The following is a 14,809-nucleotide window of genomic DNA, read 5'->3' on the forward strand; positions in this document are numbered from 1 at the left end:
GATGGGAGGACTAGAAAGGGATCATCTCCAAAAAATAAACACTACTGTATTAATGTACAGAGACAGTAAATATTAGAGGGAGGACCTTTCACTGTGGGCACATTCCAAATGTATTTCAAGATGGGAGCAGGTAGCAGAGCTTTATCCAGTTACAGGACTTGATCTTACAGCCTCACCAGTCCTTGGCTTGGATTAAAACAAAAAGCTTTTGAGCTGTTTTAGTGACTAAATATTAAATAAACTCTTCCTGCTGTACCTAGCCCATTTCCGTACGATTAAAGCAATTTTTTGGGGAGGGGGGATTTATTTCCTGGATCTTGGAGCCAAGCTAAATACGTGTCTAGCTTCATGTCGCCATCCTGGTTTAAGTGGGATCCGAACCTTTAAATGGAACAGACCAAGGGAATCCCGCTCAAACTTCACCACTAACATCACATCCCTGCACATCTCTCTCTCCTCACTCTCTCTCTCTCTCTCTCTCTCTCTCTTTCCCCCACCCCCCAACTTCAAAACCTCAATTCAGCTCCATGTTTTGCCTTCTCCCTACTCCTTGTCAGTGTCCCATTTTTTTTTTCCTTCCTCCACTCCTGATTCATTCAAATGCAAACTTGATAGATTGCTTTCAGAAAATAATATTTTGGGATGTGGTAGGTGTAGCATGGTTGGGAGAAACAGGTGACTTTGAACCAAAGGTCTCCACCACTGGGAATTTTCCTCTGTATAGTTCAGTCCCGTTCACATCTGAGCATCGTGGGGCCCTACACCTTTAAATGGAACAGACCAAGGGAATCCATCTTCAGCTGCTTCATCAATGACCTTCCTTCCATCATAAGGTCAGAAATGGGGATGTTCGCTGATGATTGCACAGTGTTCAGTTCCATTTGCAACCCCTCAGATAATGGAGCAGTCCAAGCCCGCATGCAGCAAGACCTGGACAACATCCAAGCTTGGGCTCATAAGTGGCAAGTAACATTCGCTCCAGGCAATGACTATCTCCAACAAGAGAGAGTCTAACCACCACCCCTTGACATTCAACGGCATTACCATCGCTGAATCCTCCACTATAAACATCCTGGGGGTCACCATTGACCAGAAACTTAACTGGACCAGCCATATACATACTATGGCTACAAGAGCAGGTCAGAGGCTGGGTATTCTGCGGCAAGTGTCTCACCTCCTGACTCCCCAAAGCCTTTCCACCATCTACAAGGCACAAGTGAGGAGTGTGATGGAATATTCTCCACTTGCCTAGATGAGTGCAGCTCCAACAACACTCAAGAAGCTTGACACCATCCAAGATAAAGCAGCCCGCTTGATTGGCACCCCATCCACCACCCTAAACATTCACTCCCTTCACTACCAGCGCACTGTGGCTGCAGTGTGTACCATCCACAGGATGCACTGCAGCAACTTGCCAAGGCTTCTTCAACAGCACCTCCCAAACCCGCGACCACTACCACCTAGAAGGACACGAGCAGCAGGCACATGGGAACACCACCACCTGCACAATTCCCTCCAAGTCACGCACCATCCCGACTTGGAGTAATATCGCCGTTCCTTCATTGTCGCTGGGTCAAAATCCTGGAACTCCCTTCCTAACAGCACTGTGGGAGAACCGTCACCACACGGACTGCAGCGGTTCAAGAAGACGGCTCACCACCGCCTTCTCAAGGGTAATTAGGGATGGGCAATAAATGCCGGCCTCGCCAGCAACACCCACATCCCATGAACGAATTTTTTTTTTAAATTACCATGTCTGGGTCTGTTGTAATTGATAGACATGATGTGGAGATGCCGGTGATGGACTGGGGTGGACAAATGTAAGTGATTTTACAACACCAGGTTATAGTCCAACAGTTTTATTTGAAAATCACAGGCTTTCGGAGGCTTTCTCCTTCTCACCTGACGGAGAAAGCCTCCGAAAGCTTGTGATTTTCAAATAAAACTGTTGGACTATAACCTGGTGTTGTAAGATTACTTGTAATTGATAGAGATTGATTGCTATGATTAGTCAACAACTCCATTACCTTGTATTATGCACCTACCAGGATGGTAGAAGGTGAACCAGATGGACCATGGTCATTTTTGGTCTAACAATTCCTATGTTCCATCTCTTTTCTCCCATCCCTTCCCCCACTGTGAACCACCTTGTGATGCTTACCACGTTAAAGGCACTCCATCAATGCAAGTTATTATTGTAACTCTTCTCACTTGTTCTGCTTCTAGATGGGCTAAAGGCCGAGGAGAGGCAGAGGCTGGCTAGACAGCGCAGAGAGGAGCGGGCAAAAAATCTCGGTAAGAATGGGTATTATTCAAAATTGTTTCACCTTATTCAGATTTTGTGAGTTGGGGGATGGTCTCCGTGTCGAGTCCTTTTGAAAGTTGCGGAGAGTTGACTTTTTATTGTCTCATTTCTACTTCAGTGTTGAAACAGCATTCATGACATCATGATGGGATTGTGTTTAAGCAAATGTTCAAATTAGCAAGCGTAAAAGGATCTTGGTGGTAATTCGTTAATTTATAAGAGGTAGTGACTGGAGAGGCGCTCTCTGCCAGAAGGTCCCAGTGATTAGTTCTCGGAGAATAGTGACACCAAGCTCACAATCGATGGGATTTGAGGTACTTTTTTTATTATAAGGTTCTCAAGAAAGCACATTTGTATTTTGTGAAGCTATTGTACGATTAAGGATATGTTCACATCAATGTTTTCTGAGGTTATTATATATTTAGGTGTAGAATCACACATTTTATGATACTGTACATTCCCCTACATGGTTTATCAATTCACTGAGCATCATGACCACATGGTGCTTGTGGGTAAAGTGTAGCTCCACATCAGGCTCCTTGTGCTGTGAACATTGCAGGTCTTGGGAGGGGTAGGGGAGACTGGTTGGGGGGGTGGGGTTTGAGGTAGCTTGATTATCCCTGGGTTGGTTAGGGGTGTGGGGGAGATCTACTGGTGATCCTGTTGGTTAGGGTTGGTGCTCCTCGTGGCCAGTGAGTGGGTTGCTGCTCCGAAGGTGTAATTTGTGTTGTGGGTCTCCAGAAACAGGCCCAGGCTGCCTGGTAGTAACCCCTGTTCATGACCAACACCATTATCTCCAGAATCCGGCACTTCGAATTGAACCAGTCAATCCCCTTGGAACTCGTCCTCCATTCCCCAATAACCTCCTGAGGACACATCTCCACCCTGTGCACCATTTTCAGCTCCAAGACCAAGGGTGGCGCAGAAAGCCTGGAGGAAGGCCGGGAGCATGACCCTAACACCAACCGTGGAAGGGAAAGGAATGACCAAGGTATATGGAGTCAGACCCTAAACACCACCACCCCGCAACAGAATGCGGGAAGGCCAATTCAAGATCATCCATTGCACATATCACACCTCGCTAGGGTTCCCAACTCTTGTTGGACGAATTGCAGGAGGTTTCACAGAGGATCTCTGCCTGCCATCACCGTACCTCCACAGTGCTGCCATTGGTCATCCAACATGTCTATTCTTGTGGCACACTACCTTCCTGTGCCAATTGGAAAGTGAGCAGACTTTTTGTTACCAGATTGGATGCATCTTGACTGTCGGTCAAACAGCCTTTTATCCCCCATCTCTCTTTTTGTGCCCTAAATTTTTCTCCTGGGTTGTTCGCAGCAGTGTGCGGGAGATTAATCTTCAATTCTTGGAGACTCCAGGATAATCCTGGAAGGTTGGCAACCCTACACACCGCACATGTTCCATGAATACCGTCCCTCCATTCCATAAGTTGGGCAGAAGGGGCCAATTCTCCTCGTATCCTGGTGTTGCCTCTGCATCCCGCCGTTCCGGACCACTGGCTGGGCAAACAACTGGTCTTACAATCCCTTAATCTCAGGGCAGAGTCCTTGGCCCAACCATCTTCAGCTGCTTCCTCAATGACCTTCCCTCCATCATAAGGTCAGAAATGGGGATGTTCACTGATGATTGCACAGCGTTCAGTTATATTCGTAACCCCTCAAATAATGAAGCAGTCCGAGCCCGCAAGCAGCAAGACCTGGACAACATCCAGGTTTGGGATAATAAGTGGCAAGTAACATTCGTGCCAGACAAGTGCCAGGCAATGACCATCTCCAACAAGAGAGAGTCTAACCACCTCCCCTTGACATTCAACGGCATTACCATCGCCGAATCCCCCACCATCAAAATCTTGGGGGTCACCATTGACCAGAAACTTAACTGGACCAGCCACATAAATACTGTGGCTACAAGAGCAGGTCAGAGGCTGGGTATTCTGCGGTGAGTGACTCACCTCCTGACTCCAAAGATTTTCCACCATCTACAAGGCACAAGTCAGGAGTGTGATGGAATACTCTCCACTTGCCTGGATGAGTGCAGCTCCAACAACACTCAAGAAGCTCGACAACATCCAGGACAAAGCAGCCCACTTGATTGGCTGCCACCCACCACCCTAAACATTCACTCCCTTCACCACCGGCGCACTGTGGCTGCAGTGTGCACCATCCACAGGATCCACTGCAGCAACTCGCCAAGGCTTCTTCAACAGCACCTCTCAAACCTGTGACCTCTACCATCTAGAAGGACAAGGGCAGCAGGCACATGGGAACAACACCACCTGCACGTTCCCCTCCAAGTCACACACCATCCCGACTTGGAAATATATCGCCGTTCCTTCATCGTTGCTGGGTCAAAATCCTGGAACTCCCTACCTAACAGCACTGTGGGAGAACCTTCACCACACGGACTGCAACGGTTCAAGAAGGCGGCTCACCACCACCTTCTCAAGGGCAATTCGGGATGGGCAATAAATGCTAGCCTTGCCAGTGACGCCCACATCCCATGAACGAATAATAAAAAGAAAAACCAGCTCAGCGCTTGCAGGGTCCGTCCATTGGAGAGAAAGGACCACCCCCTTCATTAACGAGTAGGCTGGCCTGACTCTGGTTACTGGCTGCAACAAAATGCATCTTTCCCTCCCCTGTGGGGAGTGCAGCCCTACCCACAACAAGTACGTAGAGATAATTAATTTATGTTTGCTTATATATCATTTGCCCTTATGTAGAGGCGATTTTCTTAACTTCAATTTTTATGTTTTGCAAGGACTAGTTTAGCATCTGGAACATTGTGATAGAGTTAGAATTTTATTAAGTAAGGAGCACATAAATAAAAGAATAGTTAAGGAAAGGGTGGGATAACTTGGCCCTGGAATGCACTGCCTGAACGGGTGGTGGAAGCAAATTCAATAGAAACTTTCAAAAGGGAATTGGATAAATACTTGAAAAGGAGAAATTTGCAGGGCTATGGGGAAAGAGCAGGGAGAGTGGGATTAATTGGATATCTCTTTCAAAAAGCCAGCACAGGCAAAATGGGCCAAATGGCCGCCTTCTGTGCTGTAAGATTCTTTCAAACACGTGCCAATCAAAACTAGTGACGTTTGGCCTTCGCCTGGAATTGGGGGAAATAACCTGGTGATCCTTTTTAAATGTAAGGAGATAACATGGGGTATTCCCATCCTCTTCCCCCTCCTCCACTGAGGACTGTTGGCTGTATGAAGAGATTCTGGAACATTCTAGCCCGTTAGCTGGAAGGCCACCGACTGGATTGATTTGTGACATCAATGAGGTGCGGCTAACTCGATCGTCGGTCCGAACCACTGCACCCACAAGGGGAAAGCTATTCAACCAGAACGTTTCTCAGCCACTGCCCGTGGTGGCACGATTTATTGGGTTGCCAACCCTCCAGGATTGTCCTGGAGTCTACAGGAATTTGAGAGTAATCTCCTGGACACTGCTGCGAGCAACCCAGGAGATAAATCATAAGGGCATTAAAAACAAAATGTGTTTTCTTCATTTTCTTTGAACACTTTTGTTTATTAGTTATAAAGTATTGCAGATGGGGGAAAAGAGCCTGTTTGAATGCGTGGGGCGATTGGAGGCAGGAGGGGATGCGATGAAATCTCCAGGAATATGTCCAACCAGGGTTGGCAACTGTGCATGAAGATCTGGACCAGCTATGGGGTTTGGCGGGGGGTGAGGTGGGGGAGGGGAATGATCAAATTGGTTTGGATGTCGCGGCTATAATGCTGCTTAAAGACGGCCGGAATATAATTGTTCCCCATTCCAAGAGTCAAAAGGCGGCAAATAGTTCCATGTATTGAAGAAGTCTATGGGGTAAGGGAGGGGTGAAGGAAGAGAGAAATTATAAGCTTCATCCTGCAATTGTATGTGGGGGGTGGGTTCGATCCGAGATGCTCCCTGCGCTAATCTAACAGAGTGGGCTTTGTGGTTGTGATTGTCACTTACTAAGGCAGGCTCATGTTTGGAATGCAGCTGGTGGTTTGAGTAGGAAATTGAATGATAGTCCTTGTGATAACCTTTCATTCTCTGGCTCCCAGTGAAGGTCAAGTAGGTTTAGACGCACACAGATGAATCTAATTTCCTGGAAACGTCTTAACAAAGCAATATTATGACCGCTGCTGAAAGACTTTTTGTGAGCACCGATTAGACTCCTCTTGGTGTGTCCATGTAGCTATGGCTGCTGATAACAAGCCAGCTCCCATCCTGGGACCGGTGCCTGGCAGCCAATCATATTAAAACAACTTGCCAATTCTTTGGTGTTGGGCTAAATGGTGTGTCTCTGTTTCTTCTCGCTCCGATGTGTCTCTGCTCCAACCTTGGAAGACCGTCCCTTTTTGCATCGGAGTGGACTTTTTTTTTTACCATTTCCCACAGCAACTGTCCAATATATGCCAGAAAAGAAAAGTGAAGGAATTTGGGGGGGGGAAAGGCTGTAGTCATAATGAAAGAGAGAGGGTTTTGAGGAAAGTGGTAGTAAGGCCACGTGGATTGGAACAAAATTCCAACGAGTTGGGCATAGTGATTAAAAGATTGGTCTCCAGTGGGGGATTGGAGAAGGGCAGTAATCCAGAGTCAGGTGGAGGATGTGGGCTGGGTTTTAGGGAGGAGATTTCCCAGTTGGGGGCAGAGTGAGGCCGTGGAAAAATTTCAAGCTTGTGAAGGGTAGGGGTGGAGAGCCTAACGAGGAGACCATTTGACCCTCATGGTGGTGGTGACATGGTTAAAGGTTTCTGCAGCACTGAGGATGAGGAAGGAATGGAAGAAGTCACTCTTAGCGATGGACCAGATATGGGACTTAAAGCTTAACTCGGGGTTGAAGAGACCTGGAGGGATTGCAATAACTGGCTTCTCATCACTCGAGATGAAATCCAGTTCCAGATAACTTTGCAAGATTCACCAAAATTGATAAAATATTCAATATTAAAGGCAGCAGGCTCCACTTCATGAATTTTTAACATGGCCTCATTCAGTCACAGAAACTGAGACACCGTCATTTGGCAACAGGAACTAAAACAAAAAACGTTTATTCAAGAATATGAAATAACTTCCAAGAAGCCCAATGTAGGCCAATATGACCAGCTGTTTAATAAATCTTTTAAAGTTCTTCAATAATCATATTTAACAGAGCTTCTCATTATGCTAAACCTGGTTAGAGCCATACCCTTACGTTAGAGCCATACCCTTACTGCGGTCGCATAGATTAATCCCCCACACCTCCAGCAGAGAGACTGACACCATTTCAATGCACGGAACTCAATTCCAGCAAAAGTGACAATTCCATTGCATAGCAGAGAAAAAAACTCACTGGGAGATGGGAGGTTTGACGAGCATTGAAGACTGTCAAGGAACTGAGGAGAGCTAGCTGACTGAACAATTCAATCTGAAGCCTTATCCTTCAGCCAACCTACAGCCTGTCCTCACTTTCCTGTCCAGTGTGAGGGGCTGTTTGCTTGGTTGTTCGTAAGCAGTCCGTGCCAGTGTGCTGCAAGACCTGGACAACATCCAGGCTTGAGCTGCTAAGTGGCAGGTAATATTCATGCCACACAAGTGCCAAGCAATGACCATCTCCAACAAGAGAGAGCCTAATCACTTCCCTTTGACATATAGTGGCAATATCATCGCCGAATCCCCTACTATCAACATCCTGAGGGTCACCATTGACCAGAAACTCAACTGGACCAGCCACATAAATGCCATGGCTACTGGAGCAGGTCAGAGGCTGGGTATTCTGTAGCGAGTGACTCACTGCTGTTGGATTGGAGAAGGATTAAAGTGGTGTATCCCAAGGATCAGTGCTGGGCCCACTTTTCTCTGTCTATGGAGATGACTTGGACTTGAGCTGATGGAGCTCAAGTTTTGTTGACGAGGAAAAAGGAGGAGGTTTGGCAAATAGTGAGGAAGATTAGAAAAGACTTCAGGAAAACAGACAGGTGAGCAGAATGGGCAGACAGGTGAAAGGTGCAACTTAAGTTGATAAGTGTGAGGTACTATATAAACGAGGAATGAGAGGTTACACTCAATGGACAGGCGTTGAAGGGTATGGATGAACAGAGAGTCCTGGGGGCTCAAATACATCATTCTCTGCGAGTGCTGGTAGATAATTGAATTTAGAGTTTTGTTCATAGGGGCATAGAGTACAGGAGTAAGTAAGTAATGATGACATTGTAGAAAACATTAGGCCATTGTTAGAGTAGTATGCACAGTTTTGGGCACTCGATAGAAAGGACATTAAAGCCATTGAAAGCGTTAAGCATAGTTTCACCAGGATGATGTAATGGGAAACTATAGTCATGAGGAGAGACTTGAGATACTGGGACTGTTCCCACTGCAGCAGAGATGGCTAAGAGGAGATTTAATTGAGGTTTTCAAAATTGTGAAGGGTGAATAGAGAAAGACTATTTCCTCTGCACAGTCAGTGATGAGGGGCTGTCAGTTTAAAATTGGCAGTGTGAGGAGAGAAGTTATGGGAAGTTTTTTTTACACAGAGGGCTATTGGGGCATGGAATGCTTGCCACAGAGAATGGTTAACGCAGAGACCATTGAAGCTGTTAAGGGAAGAATGGATAAATATTTGAAGCAGAGGAAGATACAGAGATATGGGGAGAGAGCAGGACAGTGGGTTTAGTTTTGGATTCCTCTGGCAAAGAGCCAGCACAGACATGATGGGCCGAATGGCGGCCTCCTGTGCTGTTAACTTCTATAGTTCCAAGAAAAGTAGAGATCCCTTTGAGAGATAAGAATGTGGCAGGTAAATGAGTCCTACACTGAACTAGTGTTTGTCTAAATATGCGTTTGATCACTATCCCTGTGAAATATGATGGGATAGAACTTCTGATCACCTTTAAACTCTCGTGTACTCGTACTACATTCAGATTCAGAGTGCAATACTTTTATTAGGCTGTAACCCATTCACTTCAAACGGGTTAATGCCAGCATAACCCAGCACACACAGGAATGCAGCACAAAAACACCAAGCATTCAGACGTCCAGTTCACTGCTTGGAAAGTCTGCCCTGATCTTTCTGAACTTAGAATGGTGAAATTGTAAGGAAGGAGGCAGCTGGAGAATACATGGACTGGGTAGCACACTGTTCTAACGCTATTGTTTCACATCTGGGACCTGGATTCACAATTAGTCCAGAGCCATCAATAAAATGAAGTGGGCCAATGTAACCCATCACATATTGTGACACTAATTGGCTCTGTAGTCACAATCTTGTTCAGAAAGGCCCTGTGGGAAATGGAGATGTCACACTGGTGTGCAGTAGGGTAGTGGGTGGGGTGAGAGCCCATTGCGGCACAACTGAGTGCGATACTGGGGTCCATTTAGCAGAGAACTTAGAACTTTACTCTGTATCTAACCCGTGCTGTCCCAGCCCTGGGAGTGTTTGATGGGACAGTGTAGAGGGAACTTTACACTGTATCTAACCCGTGCTGGGAGTGCTCAGTACTGACACCAAGTACAATAACTGGTGAAGTTTTTTGTTCTCAAGTTTAATTTTGAGGCCAGAAATTAATCAAAAAATAGTCAAGTTTTATCTCACACACACACACACACACACACACACACACACACACACACACACCTACCTCGCCCCTCCACCCGCCCCCCATTGGTTTTACATTTTTTTGCAATTTTTACCTTCCCACTCATCCTTGGGGGCTCAAATTACCTCCCACAGCTTTCCCTCCTTTCCCAAATCACAGTTTTAGTTTTTCCTTTCCTCCCTATGTTCATTCTCCCGTGCTTTATTTCCTTATCTTGTGGTCCGATGGTCATTGGACAGGAACCCCTTTCAGACTCGTTTACTTTCTGTAATAATTTACAAAGACACGAGCTGCCTTTTAAACAGATATATCAATGTTAATCGAATGTATTAGTAAAGCTGCGTCATACAGGGTGCGGCCATGAGCTGATTTTTTAAAAATCTGGCAGCGGGGACTGCTACGTGACTGAAGTACTTCACCTGAGCACAGGCACAGAGTATTTGACCATGGTAGGCATCACATCTGAGCTCCACACTGACGCCCATGACACTGGGAATCACTGGGCAGTGATCAGGACCAGTTAGCCTGGGGTGGGGGTGCAGGGGAAGGCAAGAAATCCCCCAGCCCAGTCTGTATGGAGGGCAGAAGCTTCTTGCTATCGCACTTTGACATACTGATGCCCTCAGACAGGGCATGTGTGGGTTGTCCCCTTCAACACTAAGACAGTGGAGGCCAAGTCATTAGATGTTTTCAAGAAGGAGATAGATATATTTCTTAATGCTAAAGGGATCAAGGGGTATGGGGAAAAAGCGGGAACAGGGTACTGAGTTAGACGATCAGCCATGATTATTTTGACTGGCGGAGCAAGCCCGAAGGGCCGAATGGCCTACTCTTGCTCCTATTTTCTATGTTTCTATGACAGTGTCAGCTGTGGCATCTTCGCCCCCGCGTCAGAAGGTCGTGGGTTCAAGTCCCACTCCAGGGACTTGAGTACGTAGTCTAGACCGACACTTCAGTGCAGTACTGAGGTGCCATCTTTCCAAACAACGTTAAACCAATCCTGCCCTTTCAAATGGACCTAACAGATCCCATGGCAATGTAGGAAGCGCGGCAGCCAATTTACGCACAGCAAGATCCCACAAACAGCAACGAAACATATGAGCAGATCACCTGTTTTAATAATGTTGGCTGAGGGATGAATGTTGGCCAGGACACCGGGAGAACTCCCCTGCTAGTCTTTGAATAGCGCCATGGGATCTGTTACCTGAGAGGGCAGACGGGGCCTCGGTTTAATGTCCTGTCCAAAAGACGGCACCTCCGACAGTATCAGATGAGATGGTAAGGGAGGGATTGGACCACAGGGAAGGTAGATATAGTGATAAATGACTCCCGTGCGTTGCATTGCTTATGGTGTCAGGAGTAAGTTCTTTCAAAGCTAATTAGATTGTTTCAGTTTCTGGGGCTGAGCGAGTGATTTAATTACATTAATCTCTCCCCGAACCAGAGTATCTTCGGTAAGAATCACTCCCTCGGGGAAACTCACTCAGCTCATTATCAAAGACATTCTATCAGCCGATTACCCAGTTAATTAAAGCTGGCCTGCCGTTTCTGAAAGCTCGATAGAAACGTGAGATTGTTTTCTCTCAATGGTTGATTCTAAGAGCTCTATTGATTATAGGACACAAGAGAATATGAAATTGATCTGAAGAATTTTCATTTTTAACAATGACTTGAATCATTCAGTAGCGCTCCAATTATACACACCTGACCAATATATCCTTCCTGAGGTGCAATGTCCAAAACTGAACGCAGTATCTCTAGGTGGGGCCTGACCAAAGCTCTGTACAGCTGAAGCATCACATCTATGGGCAGCTCCCTCCCTCACCCGAGTGCAATTTTTGGTGAGTGAAGGGCATCGCAAGCGATCCTGATTCTATCCTCAACGAGTGTTCATCCTCTTTTTTTTTCAGCAGGAGACCGTGGACAGCGATCAGTAGCGGGAGCCTGGGCTGTGTTTCTCGTGGCCTCTCCTGAGGCCAAGTGTAGCACCCCACTGCAGGCCAGGGCTATCTGCCCACTCAGCACAGTTCAGGGGTTGAACCTGGGGCCTTCCTGGCCGGTATAGTTCAGTACCACACCAGGTATTGCCAAATGAGCCATTACGGTGGGAGGAGGTCCTCGTGAAACGGACCTACCTCTTCAGTGGCTCCTCTTGTTCTAGTTTCAAAGATGAGCAGTAAAACTGAGTGAAACCTCAGTGTCCAGTGTTTGTGTTGTGTGTGCATTTTTAAAATTCATTCTTGGGCTTCGCGGGTAAGACTGGTATTTATTGACGTTCCTAGTTGCCCTTGAGAAGGTGATGGACCTCCCACTTGAACCGCTGCAGTCCGTGTGTGTGTGTGTGTGTGTGTGTGTGTGTGTGTGTGTTCTATAATCCAAGGACGACAGAGCTTCTGATTATTGTGTATACTGTCTGCGTGGGTTAGTATTATTGAAGTCGAGAGCCTCCTTACTCGGTAGAATTTCTGATGCCCAAACTGGGCAATAGAAAGGTCGCAGTCATGCTCTATTCAGTTGGTGAATTCCTTTTGACCTTCCTGTCTGAGATGTATTGAGAACAGCACTGAGTCGATCTGGCTGTGAGGTTTATCTGCTCCAGATGTGTGGTGACTTACTTCCTGGTTTAAAACTAGTTGGGGATTTACCTGAGATGACGCCTGCCCCCCGCAACGGCATCTTGCCCGCCCTCCCGATGGCATCTTGCCCCGCGGTGGTATATACCCAATCTGATGTGAGTCTACGGCCTCAGTCTTGATGTATTTCCAAAGCCCATCGTGTGCTGGAACTGAGTAGCCGCAATGCTTAATCTCCCCCCTCGTGTTGCGCCTCCTCCTTGCCTCGTGTAGTGTTGTCCAGAGGATGGTCTACTCCAGGGCACTGACCAATGCTGCTTTACATCTGGCCTGCTGAAGGTGAGTGAAAGCAGCCTTGGTTGACTTGTTCTTCTGTCCTCACCCACCCCCCCCCACCTCCAACCCCTTCCATTTTTTCTCTCCATGTGGAAATGCCAGTCTCAACTCTGCAGATTTTTCTGCATCTCCCTCCAACCTCTTTTTTTAAAAAAAGAGTGAGATCAGGAATCCTTATTGGGGCACGAAGGCCGTCCCGATGATAAACTGGCAGCAATGGAGCGTGTCACTGCACAGTCCCATCTCACCATCTTACCCAGGATTCCATAAACTCTCAACCAATGGCATCTGCTGCTATAAACAGACCATTGCTTCAGTCCATGTAATGATGAACTTCCTTTGCTGCAAATTCCACCCTTCCCACACCCTGTAATCTGTGGGATTCCCACTTACTGAACCGGATAGAGGGAGGAAAGGAAATGGTCCCTAGCCAATTTCATGTGGTTCACAAATGATGTATTCTCGTAGTTCATCTTTATTCTTTTTCTTCCTCCTCCCCTCTCTTGTACTCATCCCCTCTTCCTTCTCCCCCCCCCCCCTTCTCTCTCTTCCTTCCTTCTCTCTCTTCCTTCCTTCTCCCTCTTTCTTTCTCTCTCTCCTCTCTCTTTCTCTCCCCTCTCTCTTTCTCTCCTCTCTCTCTTTCTCTCCTCTCTCTCTTTCTCTCCTCTCTCTCTTTCTCTCCTCTCTCCCCTTTCTCTCCCCTTTCTCTCCTCTCTCTCTTTCTCTCCTCTTTCTCTCCTCTCTCTCTTTCTCTCCTCTCTCTCTTTCTCTCCTCTCTCTCTTTCTCTCCTCTCTCTCTTTCTCTCCTCTCTCTCTCTCTTTCTCTCCTCTCTCTCTCTTTCTCTCCTCTCTCTCTCTTTCTCTCTTCTTTCTCTCCTCTTTCTCTCTCTTTTCTTTCTCTCCTCTTTCTCTCTCTTTTCTTTCTCTCCTCTTTCTCTCTCTTTTCTTTCTCTCCTCTTTCTCTCTCTTTTCTTTCTCTCCTCTTTCTCTCTCTTTTCTTTCTCTCCTCTTTCTCTCTCTTTTCTTTCTCTCCTCTTTCTCTCTCTTTTCTTTCTCTCCTCTTTCTCTCTCTTTTCTTTCTCTCCTCTCTTTTCTCTCTTTTCTTTCTCTCCTCTCTTTTCTCTCCTCTCTTTTCTCTCAGCTGCTAAGAAATCAATATGGCTGGAAAGGGAAGAAAAAGCAAAACTGCTCCGAGAGAAACAGGTGGAAGATCGGAGGAAGAGGTTAGAGGAGCAGAGACTGAAAATAGAGAAGCGACGAGCCGTACTCGAGGAACGGCAGCGACTAAAGCTTCAGAAAAATAAGGTGCGTTTCATTGCAGCTTCACTCCAGGAATTAGCATCGCCGGAAGGCTGGCAGTTCCAGATGCAGCATCTTTCCCGAGAGAGTCTGGAGCCTGGGTTTGAACTGCAGTCTCCACTGATGTTCAGAATCTAATATGGTGACAGACTTAATGGTTCCTGGCCCAGCCGCTAGACAATGACCTCATCAATTTCCTTTAAGAGGTGAGGCAACATTGACCGTAGCAGAGTCAGTGGGTCAAATAAACGAAGAAGCAACAGCCCTGCACTGAGGCCTTTCTGAGTAGGCTCAGTTGGAATAGTCTGTTCCACAATTGAGATTCGCAACTCAGCTTTAACTCGAGTATATCAACTTCTTCCAAGTAGTTTTACAATTATAAACATCATTTTGAAAAAATACTATTGCAATACTAGATGTCACCCAATCATTTTGCTTTCCTCTGTTCAAGTGGCTTTAGGACTTGTTACTATGATGACTAACATCTAGAGTGGTGAAATTGGTCTTCGCTTCTAACGCAAAAGGTGCATTCGCGGATCTGCACCCCGTTTCCCACCCCGCCCAATTCTCTCTTCCATTGATGCCCCATTTTGCACCACCACTGAAGACCAATTTCACCTTGTAGGACTCCAGGTGGCAGTGATTATGATTACTTAGGGCGATTGCCAACTTTGCCCCATTCTGTCGTTCCCTGTGCCAGTAATAATAATC

At 46.6% G+C, this 14,809-nt stretch overlaps 1 protein-coding gene across 3 annotated transcripts in view; it reads left to right on the forward strand.

Moving 5' to 3' along the window:
* Positions 1 to 14,809, forward strand: part of map7d1a (MAP7 domain containing 1a) — a 157,389-nt gene that overhangs the window by 103,674 nt on the left and 38,906 nt on the right. For all 3 annotated transcript variants that reach the window (XM_068006408.1, XM_068006409.1, XM_068006411.1), the window contains exons 3-4: positions 2,227 to 2,295; positions 13,941 to 14,104. In XM_068006408.1, coding sequence (XP_067862509.1) covers positions 2,227 to 2,295; positions 13,941 to 14,104 — 233 coding nt within the window. The remainder of the gene's footprint in view (positions 1 to 2,226; positions 2,296 to 13,940; positions 14,105 to 14,809) is intronic.

Source organism: Heptranchias perlo, chromosome 26 (genome assembly GCF_035084215.1).
Source record: "Heptranchias perlo isolate sHepPer1 chromosome 26, sHepPer1.hap1, whole genome shotgun sequence".
NCBI lineage: Eukaryota > Metazoa > Chordata > Chondrichthyes > Hexanchiformes > Hexanchidae > Heptranchias > Heptranchias perlo.